Here is a 14555-nt window from a genome sequence, read left to right as displayed (position 1 = left end):
GCGAGGGGCCCTCGTTCGTTTTTCCAGCTGGGTATCAGTGAACCCCAGTGGAATATTTACTGCACTTGCCCCGGCTTGGGTAGTCGGGGTAGTGTTCGTAAGGATTGTATAACCGCCGGTGTTCCCCCCAGTTGCTGGGGTTGTTATCGGGGTTTCTTGGTCGGTTACAGGCCTTTGGACCGGAGTAACGTTAACCATTTCTTCAGAAATTGTGAAAAAACTAAAATAGTTCTAGCTTTTATGACCGGAGTATTTAAATTATAACTTTAAATGTTTTAAATGAATATATTTGAAATTATAAATGGGCAAATATATTATTATTATTATTATTATTATTATTATTATTATTATTATTATTATTTGTAACTTCAAATTTTGATTAAAATAATTTACAATTTTTGTGTTGGATAGTAAAAGATGATAATAAAAATAATATGACGTGACAAAGAGAAAGCTAAAAGGAGTTGTTCCGTGCATAGTCCAACATTCACTTCTACTGGATCTTTTCCTCAAATCAATCAAACACATATTTGGGGTTTACATCACTCGTACTTCTCTCACTTCCCACTTCCACCACTACCAAACTGGTCAGTATTCATCTTCTTTCTTAATTCTTTTTTTTTTATTATTTTTCAATTTTCAATCGCAAAATTCTACTATTGATTATATTTAATTCTAACCCTTTTTTTTCTTGATTTTGAATTTGATATATGGGTTACAAATATCAAGATTATTGATGGCTGCTTCAGCAAGTAGTATGGTTGTGAGTAATAAGTTGAGTGTGAATTCAAGTAATACTGGTGATTCTTATTATAAGGTGTGGGAAGATCCATCTTTTATTAAATGGAGAAAAAGGGACACTCGTGTTTCTCTCCATTGTCATGATTCTCTTGAAGGTAGGGTTTTTTTCTTTTATTATTATTATTATTTTTTTATGTTGGGTTTTTATTTATAACTTTTCTGATCTTTAAGGTGGTTTGTGATTAGTTTATGACATTAGATCTGGTTACTAGTTAGCTTTGTACCTTTGTTTGGTTAGTCAAAGGTCAGCCTACAAAAGAATATTGTTACATTTACTTTCTTGAATTTAACATTTTAAAGCCTTTTGCATTGATGTTACATAACAAAATTTATGAAATTTGTATTTTATTTGGTTTGAGTTTATGTTGAGTGAACCGACATCTTGATATGATGGTCCACTTTAAATCCTTGTGATCTTAATTTAAAGAACTCCTATGGTTGTCCCCAAAAGTTAAAACATGATATTTCTTCTTCTTTTTACCACTTTGGATGGGCTAATGACTTTGAAAATGATAACTTATTAATATTTGGTACTTGGTAGTAGTGACAAATGTGCATATCAGTTATATATTATAAAACTACCCATTTGAGCTTGCTCAAAAGGGTTGAGACTTGTTCAAGATGATATAAAGGTTCTAACTTTAAATCTAGTTTTACTTGTGCATGCTAACAAGTGCATTATGTGATTCTCATTGTGCTCTACTTAAAATTGGTTTTGTAATGAACATGTCACTGTATATGTAATGCCACCTCCTAAATTTTTATATGCTTGATTTATGCGGTTGGAGATTACAACTTTTACAATTTTTCCTTCTCTCCAAGGCGGGGTCCACGAAACGTATGCAGACAAGATGACAATGCACTCTAGTATTATATATTTATATGTTTATTGTTTTTATTATTTTACACAACATATTGTTTATAATTTAGATATTTACATCTTGGAAAGTCTTATAGTCAAATTTGTATAATATGTTTATTTCTTGATTGGACATGTTTTAAACCTGTTCCATTTGTAGGTTCTCTAAAATACTGGCATGAGCGAAACAAAGTGGACGTTCTTGTTGCAAAATCAGCAGTCTGGGACGATGATGCTGTTTCTGCTTCACTTGAATGTGCCAAAAATTGGGTGAAAGATTTGCCTTTTGTTAAATCATTATCTGGTAACTGGAAGTTCTTCCTTGCTCAAAGTCCTACCGCTGCTCCTTCAGATTTCCAAGATGCAGCATTTCAAGACTCTACATGGGAAACAATACCAGGTAGCTTCTAGTTTACTATTCCATTATTAAAGAATCCATAGTGAAATCTATAATGTCAATCGAGTTGCTTTTAAATAATAAGAATTCTACAAAAGTTCAGATGTATGACTGTGACATATATTGATAGCATTAAGCAGATTATTTGAACAAAATTTGGTAGTATGTAATTTTAGATATGTATGACTTCTTTTTTTCTTTCTGTTTTTTATGATTACTCTACTAGAACTTTTAAATGTCCCTCTTTTATTTATTTTGTATTTTGGACAGTACCATCGAATTGGCAGATGCACGGGTTTGATCGACCCATATATACAAATGTCATATATCCGTTTCCACTTGATCCACCGCATGTTCCCGATGATAATCCTACCGGCTGCTACAGGACATATTTTCAACTTCCTAAAGAGTGGGAGGGTAAGTTCCTGATTTAATATTCATCGCTTTTTTTTTTGTTTTCTTCATATATTATATAATAAATTTAAAATTCATTCCCCGTCCTAAGAAATTTTCAATAGTTTGCATTTTGGAATGTCTCGCGAAAATTGCATAATTTTCCTTTTTATTTTTCAAGTTTCTTGAATTACCTATTTTCTTGATGGGTAGTTTCTTGAATTACCGAATGGCAATTTTTAATATTTTATTAATAGTCAAAACATGTGTGTGCATTTGACGAACATGTCATAAAGCTCTTGATTGATATGTGACAGGTCGACGGATATTACTACACTTTGAAGCTGTTGATTCTGCGTTCCATGTCTGGATCAACGGGTCCCTTGTTGGATACAGGTTTGATTTCATCATGCATGCTTTATAAGTAACCTTTAATGAGTTATTCTGCTATATACATATCAATTTCAACCCATTTACTTATGAAAGGCTCTAGAAATAGTCTGCTATAGACATCTTTAACACATATAACTTGCTATATCATCTTATTTTACTATCTAATCAATACTAACACATTCATTGTTTATAAAAAAAATGATTCATATTGTAATACATTTATCTTGACATGCTTTATTGGTTTTGATGTTTGGTCAGTCAATACAGTAGACTACCGGCTGAATTTGAAATCACCGATTTCTGTCACGAGTGTGGATCCGACAAGAAGAATGTTATAGCTGTGCAAGTATATAGATGGAGTGACGGTTCTTATCTTGAAGATCAAGATCATTGGTGGTTGTCGGGTATTCATCGAGATGTGCTTCTTTTATCCAAACCAAAGGTTTCTAATTTTCCAATATGAACTTAAATTAAGCCAATCATTGCTTAAAAATGAAAACGTTTTAATACGTTATGCACGCGTTCAGGTGTTCATTGCAGACTATTTCTTCACTTCAAATCTAGCGGAAAATTATGCTTATGCAGATCTAGAGGTAAAATATTCGGGTCTTGTTTCTGGCATTTAACTTTAATATGATGGTTGAATTCTTATACATTATGCTTTAGGTTGAAGTGATACTTGACAAGTCAAAAGAGGTCGATGTTAACACAGAAGTCAAAATTGAAGTCACACTGTTTGATATTAGTGGCCATGAGTGTACTGATCTGCTGTCAGATGATGTAGCACATTTAGAGCTTCATACCCCTCCTAAATATCCTTTAGGGTTTCGCGGGTATCGACTAACCGGAAAACTGCAAAATCCCAAGCTTTGGTCTGCAGAGAAAGTGAGTTTTCCAGTTGACCTATTATTTTTTTTTCTAAAACTTATATATGGAATGGGTTGAGTAACGGGTCAAAATGAATCAACCCCTTCACAAGTAAATTATACCACTACTTTAAATCTTTAACTATTCTTTCTAACAACACTGGGTTTTGTGACAGCCGAATCTCTATACTTTAGTAGTCGCCCTGAAAGACGCATCAGGTAATATCATCGATTGTGAATCATGCCAAGTAGGCATCCGGAAGATTTCAAAAGCCCCAAAACAGTTACTTGTTAACGGGCATCCCGTTGTTATCAGAGGTGTAAACAGGCATGAACACCATCCTCGTATAGGAAAGACAAACATTGAATCTTGCATGGTTAAGGTAACACTTTGTTTTTTCTTTCCTTCTTGTTTATTCATTTTCTTGCGATACGTTTGATACATGATCATCATCATTTTTGTGATATAGGATTTGGTTTTAATGAAAGAATATAATATCAATGCTGTTAGAAACAGTCATTATCCTCAACATCCAAGATGGTATGAGTTATGTGATTTGTTTGGAATGTACATGATCGACGAGGCCAATATTGAGACGCACGGTTTTGATCTTTCTCACAATGTCAAGCATCCAACTCAAGAACCGGTTTGGGCCTCATCTATGTTGGACCGTGTTATCGGCATGGTGGAAAGGGACAAAAATCACGCATGCATTATTTCTTGGTCTTTAGGAAATGAAGCAAGCTATGGACCAAATCATGCTGCTCTCGCTGGTATGACTATATTTCAAATTTTAATGGGTGGGCCCGAAACACGTGTGATTTTTTTTTTCAGTAACTGATTTGTCAAACATGTCTAGTTACTTTGAACAGAATGATTTAGAAGTTTTATGTGTTAACAGTTGCGTTATGCGACTTTCAACTCATTTGATAGTTTTCACTTTTCAGGGTGGATACGTGGAAAGGACCCATCACGAGTTGTACACTACGAAGGTGGCGGATCGCGGACCCCATCAACAGACATTATATGTCCTATGTACATGCGTATTTGGGACTGTGTTAAGATAGCAAAAGATCCAACTGAAACGAGACCACTGATATTGTGCGAGTAAGTTCACATTTTAATGATCTATATAAAGAAACAACAAATTTATCTTTTTAGTATTTCTTACTTGTGTTGATTTTTTATATGCTTTATAAATTTTTTAAGGTATTCACATGCCATGGGTAATAGCAATGGGAATATTCATGAATATTGGGAAGCAATTGATAGCACATTTGGTCTGCAAGGAGGGTTTATTTGGGATTGGGTTGACCAGGGTCTACTCAAAGAAGGTAGTGATGGTAGCAAGTTTTGGGCTTATGGAGGTGACTTTGGAGATACCCCAAATGATTTAAATTTCTGCATGAATGGTCTCGTATGGCCCGATCGGACCCCTCATCCTGCACTACATGGTGATTGCTATATTTTTTTTCTTAGTATTTTGTATGGATGGTGAAATGGGCTGGTGGGACGGGTTGGGTAACTTGTAGCCCGGGTTGATATATGTGAGGTCGAGTAACTTGAGTTGGGCTGACCCACGAACACTTTTTTACGCAAGTTTTAAAATTTATAGAAGTTACTGTGGTACATATGATTGCAGAAAGTAATATATTTGCGATAGCACTTTAGAAATTCTTTTAGTTAGTCATTTTAGAAAACCTTTCTCTCCACGAAATTAGAGGCGTAAACGAGCCAAGTTGAAGTAGCTTAACACAAGCTTGAGCTTAAGCTCGGCTTGTCAAGTTTGACACGGCCTTGAGCTTAAGATACTGCTAGTTTCGAGATATATATCCAAAGCTTGAGCTCAGCTAGTTTATTATCTCTTAGTTATATAATTATTTTACCTATATACATGCATCATCATCATCATCATCAAAGGAGGGTAAGATGTAGACAGTCTTACCTCTACCCTTTAGAGGTAGAGAGGCTGCTTCCGGTGAGACCCCCGGCTCGATAGTAGTTTTGCATCAAGCCTTGGACATAACGCACATAACACTCAATCATCGGGACACCGGCTGATCGGTGCATCATCATCATCATCATCATCAAAGGAGGGTAAGATGTAGACAGTCTTACCTCTACCCGTTAGAGATAGAGAGGCTGCTTCCGGTGAGACCCCCAGCTCGATAGTAGTTTTGCATCAAGCCTTGGACATAAGGCACATAACACTCAATCATCGGGACACCGGCTGATCGGTGCATGTACCCTTGTCTTTCGGCTATCAGCGCCACCACATGATGCCTGATTAACCTTCCGCCACTTTTAACGTTATTTTCACGAGATTAGTAAAATAACGTCAAAATTAGTGCAATTTCACTTTTGCCAACCCGTGGGTTCACACATATGTACATTATATGCGCGCACCGCAAGCAGGGCGTAGTATAATTATTTTTATATATGCTTATAATTATAGTTTACATATATAACTTAGTTGTTTTTATCCTAACTATATATATATATAATAATTTTTATTGTCTAATATATATTTATTATGTTACATAAATTTTATTATATTTATAAAAATAATAGGCTCTAACTAAGCTCGATTTATGAAGCTCAAGCTTGTTTATTAGATGAGCTTAAATTTAGACATAGCTTGGGCCTGAGCTCGTTTAAGCTTGACTTGGTTCAAGTTTTTAGTGAGCTAATTTCGAGTTGCTTGAAAGTGGCTCGACTCGCACCTACACAGCAGTCATAATATCATGCAGTGATCCATAATGAACCTTTTTGCACCTATTCGTCCAAATAACATGATCTCCTGTTTATCTGTGTTCAGAGGTCAAATATTGCTATCAACCAATTAAAGTGTCCTTCACCGATGGCTTATTTAAGGTACCATTTCTGTTAATTCTATTTGTGATTCTAATCATTTTATGAAACACATGTTACTAACTTGATCACACGTTCTTCTGTTGATAGATCACGAACACCAATTTCTTTCAAACAACAGAAGGGATAGAGTTTAGTTGGGTGATTGAAGGTGATGGACGTAAACTTGAATCGGGAAGTCTCAATGTACCAACACTAGATCCACAAAGTAGTTATGATATCAAGTGGGAATCCAGCCCGTGGTATTCGTCATGGGCCTCATCCGCTGCTGCTGAAACCTTTGTGACCATTACCGCAACTCTTACAAAGCCCACACGATGGCTTCCGTCTGGTCATGTCGTGTCATCTCAACAACTCGAGTTACCTTTGAACAAAGACTTCATCTCCCCTGTAAGTAGTTATATAGAACTTGCAAAACATGCCCGTCCAAACTGGTGAATTATTATACGGGTCGGTTCACCACTTTTTATCCAAAAATGAAACTTTTAATTGACATTTTATGGAATAAATGTACAATTTGTACACCTTTTGGCCTGTTAGTGATAAAGCATGACCCGTGTCGGTCCGTTCGTAAGTAAACGGGTCGAAATCACCAACACTATATTTTCCATTGAGCCTCTTACATTTTACTTTATAGGAATTTTAATGGCATGCTTGCTCTTGTAATCTTGTTAATTCTCTGATTGGACTTGCAGGCCCCGAAGGTTAAAAAAGTCGCATTAAATTACGAAATCATAGACCATAAACTTACCATCCACCAGAACGGTTCAGAGATAACCTTCAACAACGAGTCGGGTGCAATTGAGAGTTGGATGGTAATTACTTCCTTTATGTTGCATTACATGTCACATTAATCACTTTAGTTACTAAATGGTGATAAACGATAAATAGCAGTTAATTATAATTAACATCTTTGATGGTGATAAACGATAGGTTGAAGGAGTTCCCGTGATGGTTAAAGGCGTAACACCGTGCTTCTGGCGTGCACCAACCGACAATGACAAAGGAGGAGAAGACAATAGTTATCTTTCAAAATGGAAAGCCGCGAATCTCGATAACGTTTTCTTCGTTAAAGAAAGCTCAAATGTTAAAAAGGTCACGGACCAGCTTCTAGAAGTAACCGTCGTGTATAACGGTTTTTCAAAGGCCAATGAAACCGAAAGCCTTTTCAAAGTCGACATGAAATACTCGTTTTGTGGTTCGGGAGATGTTATTTTGGTTACCCATGTAAAACCAAGATCCGATCTCCCACCTTTGCCACGTGTCGGGATCGAATTTCATTTGGAGAAATCGGTTAATAATGTTAAGTGGTATGGGCGAGGCCCGTTTGAATGTTACCCGGATCGAAAAGCGTCGGCTCATGTCGGGTTGTATGAGAAAAAGGTGGATGAGTTGCATGTGCCTTACATTGTTCCGGGAGAATGTGCAGGCAGGGCCGATGTTAGATGGGTCACATTCCAAAATGATAAAGGTTCGGGCATCTATGCATCCGTTTTTAACGACTCTCCACCAATGCAAATGAATGCAAGTTATTATAGCACAAGTGAGCTTGATCGCGCGACACGTAAGGAAGAACTTGTGAAAGGAGATGACATTGAGGTGACTTTTACCTCTTTTTTTTCTTTTTTCTATTTTGTATTTGTTGTATACTTATTGGTCGTTGGTTGACCCGCATTGGTTGACTCGCAGGTGCATCTTGACCATAAGCATATGGGTATAGGCGGTGATGATAGTTGGTCCCCTGCGGTTCATGACAAATACTTGATTCCTCCTTCACCATGCACTTTCTCCATTAGATTCTTTCCAATAACTTCTGCTTCATCTCCCCATGATGTTTATAGTAATCGGTCTTGAGACCATTGTTAATATCGGTTGGCATGGTCAACAAGTCAATAATGCTAGGCCTCATGATCGGCAAGTCAATAATAATGGCTGGAATAAGTTAATAATCTGGTATCTGTTTAGCTTGCTGGTTGAACATATGGCAGTTTAGTATCTGGTTTGGTTTTTGATGTTGCAAAACTTGTTTTGATGTGTAGAATGATTTATTTTTTAATATTAAGCTTAAATAATAATTAAAATCATCTTTTATTAGAGATTACAATCTAAAATAGAATGATGGTGTATTGAAAATAATGTTGGAATGTCAAATGGACCTGAAAGATGAACCAACCTCTTATATCCACAAAAGCTGATTAAAAAACAAGTGAAGCTACTCGTGAGCTACTTAAGATTGGCTCGCTAAAAGCTCAAGCGAGTCAAACTTAAATGAGCTCAAGTGTACAAATAAGCTTGGTAAATTAATGAGCTAGAGGTTTAAACAGGGAGCTTGAAACTGGCCGAGCTTAAGCCAGAACTCTCGTATGTTAAGCGAGCCGACCTCAAGCTTGGGCTCTACTCGACTCATTTACATTCCTAGCATCATCTTATTCAAACAATATGAAAATGGACAGCCTAGAGCAAACCTTTTTTTTTTGGTAACTAGGAACACTTATATCATCCAAAACCTAATCTTATTCAACTAAAACCAACTCCAAATATGAAATACTCAACTACACTTCTAACAATTCGATAACTTTAACAATAACCAATATAAATTAACTTCTATAGGAACTACAAACTATCAAGTCATCAAGGCAACTTTTAATCAATATCCAAAAACACCTAATATAAAATATCTACTCTGATCATCAATTTCATGAGCAATAAAACAAATATTTTTAAGTTACCAACTTAAAGATATACCAAATGCCGCAAACTACCATCACATCCTTTGCTAATATCAATCAAAATCGGATACTTGGTAGCATTATTTCCCGACATTGTAACACACATAAATCATTTCTTCTCAGGGGAGAGTCCCGCCTCTTTTGCATGGTTTCTCTTAATATGGCGCCACAAATGATTAGTTCCAACCGCAGATCCAGAAACATATCTTTTATGACAAAAGTTACATTTTGCAACACTTTCGTTTTGTTTCTTGAGGTTTTTGTAATAATTCCAAACCTTGGATCTTTGCTTTCTCGGGGGACCGGATTTGACTTTCTCAGAAACGGGTTTGACTTTCTCATATTCTGCCACTGACTCGTCATCCGCGGTTGACTCATCCGTAGTTGACTCGACATCATTGTAACTGCATCCTTCTGGATAAACGAGTTCTGCATGTTCTCCTCTAAGATGGTGCCTCAAATTACTAGTTCTAGCATCTTCCGCAACAAAATTTGCACTACAATAAATACAAACTGCAACAACGCTTTTGTTTGGTTTCTTGATTTTTTTGAAATGATTCCAAATCATAGAGGCGGATTTAGGTTTCTTTGGTTCTGAAGTTGAAAAACTCTCCTTGTAGCTACAGTCTGAATAATTGAAATCAAAACACAATAATTAAAAAATCAAGTGATTCTAAAAATAAAAACTAGTTTAACTGCAATAATTGGATTTTAAAATACTTTATTTGTAAACAATACTGTTCTATCTTGGTTTAAAAAAAGTGAGGCACTCAGAGGCGTTTAGGTCCCAAAAGGCAAGGTGCGCACATCACGTACATGAAGCCAAATAAGCTTATTTACCACCAGAAGTTGCGTCTCTATAATCTGTTTTATATATCGACATTTTTATCAAGCAATCCTCATAATTTCTTTGTCCCTTTAGTTGGTTTTACATGTCAGTCTCATACAAGCCCTAATTTTGACCACTTTTGATCCAGAAGTACAAACGAGTAAATTCAGAGAAGAAAAAATAGTTCACTCGTATTCTTAATGATCAAAACTTAAACTTAAACTTATAATTAAATTGACCTTGAAAGCAAATCTCAGTTCTAAAAACCTATCTCATTCTTTGTCAGTTTTTTAAAGCTAATAGTTTAATCATAAACTGTTAACTAAATTATTTAAGAACTTCGAATACTTTGAAAGTAAAAGATGAATATAACTTTTAAATCAAAAAGTTTTACCTGATACTATCGCTTTCTGTGTATCCTTCAAATCCTGCAGTTCCAACAGCTTCTTTGATCGCTTTCGTTTTCTTTTTTTCAAGTCGGGCCCACCTGTGTACTCGATCTCCACAACTGCATCACATATTCATAAACACGAAATAATATTAATCTCAAAACCATACAATCCGATGTAGTCATCGCTTTTCTACATGTTAAAAATCTTGATGTACAACATGAGCATATATTGTTACCTTCAGTTTCACTCGAGTCATTTGAAAGCGAGGATCGAGAACTATTGCTTTCTAGAAGCTTCTCAGGAACATCGGGGAAAGGGTAGGCTGGCAAGTAGCATAATTCTTCCTGAGAGATATCCGAGTCACTAAAAGTCGAGTTCTTCTCAACTGTAACAATATCAACTTCATCGTCTTCATCTACGCATGATCCTTTCCCCTATAATAATAAATAGATTACAAAAAAACTAGATTATAATTGACATAATATACTATTTGGCAATCCACTTTACCTTCTCAAGATCAGGAATCAAATCAAACTCATCTTCTTGTTCCACATACTCCTCATTTTCATCAAGTTCCTTAAAATCGGGAGCAAACGCACTCCAATTCTCGGTATAATCCTTAACCCAAATATAAACCAACCCCATTAACGACACAGAAACAACAATCGGTTGAGTCGGGTGCCAGGCCAAATCCACCAAAGCTTCCTTTGGACCTTCTAGAAGCTTCACAAGAAGCCCGTCCCGACCCCATATATATATCTTATGCTCTCCTTTACTAGCAGAACCCCCAACAACCCACTCACTATCACCACTGAAGCACGGTGCTTTCCAGTGCACTTTCGTTATTAAATCTTGAAACTCACGAACGAGCGATAAACACTTTAATCCAGCCGATTTTAAGTTCTCTGTTTCATTTACTTCAAAGAATTTAAGTGAATCTTTCAAGGGCAAAAGATTCTCATAAACCCTAATTATACGGTCACTAGAATTTGTAAGGAGACGCTGCCCGTTCCTACTGAATACTATATCCTTTACCCCTGCACCGCCCTGAATTTGAATAACACCACAAATTTTATTACTTTTATAATCGATTATCAGAATTTCACCTATAGAATTTCCTAAGTAAACCAGATCCCCGGACTTGTTAAAGCAAGCTTCAATAGGGGTATAATGGGCAAACCCGTTTGAAAAATCTTGTGTGCCATTAGTATCTGGTGATCGTATTGGAAGCACGGTTGTGATTTGGGTATGAAAATCAAGTATAATAGGAGCAGAAGATGAAGAAGTAACTAGGCAAAGAGATGGCGGTAAGGAACCGGAGCCGCCAGGATGCAGGCGGGCTTGTAGATGGGTTAGTTGGAGTATTGTTTGAAAGACCTTTTCGCCCTTTGAGACGTTCCAAAGTGTTAAAGAATTGTCAGCCGCTGAAACGAGTATGTGATGACCGTTTTTTGACCAGCAAATGCTAGTTATGGCAGCAACACAATCTTTATTATTAAGCTCTTTAGCGATTCCTCTCGTTTGGAAATCCCATATGACACACCTGCCATCAGAGCACCCAGCTGAAAAAGAAAATAAGGAGCATAAACACAAAGATGATAATCAAAATTAATTAATAAGAAAGATTAGTGAAGGTGAGCGCTGTTTAAATTGAGTTAAGAATCATACAAAGTTACTGACCATAAAATATAAAGATTAAACCTTGATGATATATTACTATTTTGACAAAAGAATGATCTGAAGTTGAGAACAAGTTTTAAACAGCTCGATTTTGGGTTCCTGAATAATGTACCACATGGTGCTAAAGGTATAGGCAATTATGGCCTTACATATACAACAAAGCTAAAAAGGATCCGATTACAGTCTAAAATTTGCCTAAGTAGGCAGAATTTTTGTTTTGGATCGAAACCAGCTCAAACGAAATCCAATTAAACTAGTTTCAGCGACAATGGAACCGGCTTGTCAAACCGAAAAACTAAAATCGGAAAGCTAACCTAAACCATAAAAACTAATCCCTAAAGCTAAAGACTAAATGCTAAACCCTAATAGTTAAGATGGCAGAGTTCGATGAGTTGGTTCCACGCGGTAGGAATGAATTCAATCGGAGCCAGTTAACGATAAAATAAAACCTTTTAAATCTCCCTAGGGAAAATAGACTTTGTACTTGATCCTCACCCAGGACTTGTATATACACATATAATTTACACATAGTCGGTGTTAAAACAAATAAAGAATTTTATGGGTTGTAAACATGATTTAGGGCAAGTTTAAAGATTTTAAGAAGCATAAACAAGAGAATGAAAGTAGAATAGAATAGTTTAATAAAAAATGTGCATCTTATGTTATTAACAAGTGTTAATTTGCATGTACAAGAATTGAAAATTACCGGCGAGAAGAGTGCCACGGCGATTGAAGGCAATGCATTGCATAATAACATTACTAGTACCATTAACATATTTCAAATACGTTTCTATCACTTCCGGGAAATCACCCTGCAACGGATCTTCATAAAGCCAATAATAATAATAATAAACACCACTTTAATTAACAAGACAAGACAGACAAAATTAATAATATTGTAGTAATTGGAAGAATGCAAAGGATTCATAAATATTAATAATACCTATAGTCGGCACATCCATGGCAATTAGCTACAGGTGGATTGAGTCTGCATTTGTATGTAGGTTTCCATGAGGCAAAGCTAGGGGTATTACTATTACTATTATGTTATATTATTGCCGCCGATAAGGTGCCCCCGGAGAACAAAAGGGGTTTGTAACGTTAAAAGAGGTTTTAGGCCAAAATTGGCAACACGAGGGAGGAGGAGGCACGTGAGTCAGCCGTCATAACTTAAGGGAAAATTCTTTTTTGAAATTCATTTGGAATGCGTCCGAGGAGATGCATTTCAAAAAAACATGAAAATCATCTTTTTTGAAACTTCACGTGACGGACAACTTTCATTACAAACCTATGGTTTTTCAGAAAACTATTTTCACTTGAAAACTATCGGCCAAGTCAAATTTCAATGAAACTTTATATGTGAAAGGACACGTGTCAGTTTCTGATAGGATACCCAAATCTCACGTCACGAATCCCAATCTCACGTTGGAGATAGATTTGGGAGGACTATTTTCAGAATGGAACCTACTTTGGACTATTTTCAGTTTATCTCTCTTATTTTGGACTATGTCCAGAATTTTCCCTTAAGTAAATGATACTCTACTAAACTATTAATTGAGGAGGTTTCGGGATTGGTTTGGTCCAATACTACCTGTATTTATCGAATTTTTGTCTACAGTACCGCTGCAGAGGCGAGCATTTCTGTATCGGTATCGGTACCATTATAGAGCTGAATAGAGCCGGACTTAAACGAACTCAAGATCGACTAAAAGTAAGCTCGTTTAATAAACGAGTCCGAGCCCGAGCTTTACTTATCGAGCTCAAGCGGCTCGCGAGCCTAAACGAGTCTGTCATCAACATAATTTTTATAATATATATTATTAAGCGCCCTGCTTGCGATGCGCACATATAATGTATATATGTGTGAACCATCGGGTGGGCAAAAGGGAAATTGCACTAATTTTGACGTTATTTTACTAATCTCGTGAAAATAACGTTAAAAGTGGCGGAAGGTTAATCAGGCATCATGTGGTGGCGTTGATAACCGAAAGACAAGGGTACATGCACCAATCAGCCGGTGTCCCGATGATTGAGTGCTATGTGTCTTATGTCCAAAGCTTGAAGCAAAACTACTATCGAGCCGGGGGTCTTACCGGAAGCAGCCTCTCTATCCTTATGGGGTAGAGGTAAGACTGTCTACATCTTACCATCCTCAGACTCTACCATAGCTTTGCTATTGGTGGGATATACTGAGTACGATGATGATGATTTATTAATTATTAATTAATCCATTTAATATTACAAAATATAACTAATTAAATATATTATCTTATATATAAAATTATAACTGAAAAAATATATAAAAAATATTTCATATAAAATTAATTAAGAAATAGTAAACGAG

At 36.1% G+C, this 14555-nt stretch overlaps 2 protein-coding genes across 2 annotated transcripts; one reads left to right on the top strand and one right to left on the bottom strand.

Moving 5' to 3' along the window:
• Positions 1-485: 485 nt before the first annotated feature.
• On the top strand, positions 486-8555 carry LOC143585144 (uncharacterized). The gene is made up of 17 exons (XM_077066994.1): positions 486-587; positions 730-896; positions 1821-2060; positions 2328-2474; positions 2768-2846; positions 3102-3285; positions 3371-3436; positions 3510-3728; positions 3886-4092; positions 4180-4483; positions 4658-4817; positions 4920-5164; positions 6529-6584; positions 6672-6971; positions 7277-7396; positions 7515-8180; positions 8271-8555. The coding sequence occupies exons 2-17, from the start codon at positions 737-739 to the stop codon at positions 8433-8435; spliced, it is 3318 nt and encodes a 1105-aa protein (XP_076923109.1). The 5' UTR covers positions 486-587; positions 730-736; the 3' UTR covers positions 8436-8555.
• A 563-nt stretch (positions 8556-9118) lies between these two features.
• LOC143585143 (protein RBL-like) lies at positions 9119-13221 on the bottom strand. Its single transcript, XM_077066993.1, has 6 exons — positions 13155-13221; positions 12918-13034; positions 11039-12093; positions 10767-10965; positions 10534-10647; positions 9119-9937 (listed from the first exon to the last, which is right to left on the bottom strand). Exons 1-6 carry the CDS (start codon positions 13171-13173, stop codon positions 9420-9422), a joined length of 2022 nt encoding a protein of 673 aa, XP_076923108.1. The 5' UTR covers positions 13174-13221; the 3' UTR covers positions 9119-9419.
• Between the last annotated feature and the right edge of the window lie 1334 nt (positions 13222-14555).

This window comes from Bidens hawaiensis, unplaced genomic scaffold, assembly GCF_021521415.1.
Source record: "Bidens hawaiensis isolate Kalapana, Puna unplaced genomic scaffold, B.hawaiensis_p1.1 tig00033582_1, whole genome shotgun sequence".
NCBI lineage: Eukaryota > Viridiplantae > Streptophyta > Magnoliopsida > Asterales > Asteraceae > Bidens > Bidens hawaiensis.
The sequence above is the reverse complement of the archived record's forward strand: the minus strand, read 5'-3'. Positions and strand labels throughout refer to the sequence as shown.

Excerpts from the sequence above, each read along its gene's own strand:
- LOC143585144 (XM_077066994.1), top strand. The coding sequence starts at position 737 with ATGGCTGCTTCAGCAAGTAGTATGGTTGTGAGTAATAAGTTGAGTGTG. Across the intron at positions 2,847-3,101 it reads GGGTCCCTTGTTGGATACAG|TCAATACAGTAGACTACCGG; the intron begins GTTTGATTTCAT and ends ATGTTTGGTCAG. Across the intron at positions 3,729-3,885 it reads AGCTTTGGTCTGCAGAGAAA|CCGAATCTCTATACTTTAGT; the intron begins GTGAGTTTTCCA and ends GTTTTGTGACAG.
- LOC143585143 (XM_077066993.1), bottom strand. Across the intron at positions 10,648-10,766 it reads TGACTCGAGTGAAACTGAAG|TTGTGGAGATCGAGTACACA; the intron begins GTAACAATATAT and ends TATGTGATGCAG. Across the intron at positions 9,938-10,533 it reads ACAGAAAGCGATAGTATCAG|ACTGTAGCTACAAGGAGAGT; the intron begins GTAAAACTTTTT and ends TCAATTATTCAG.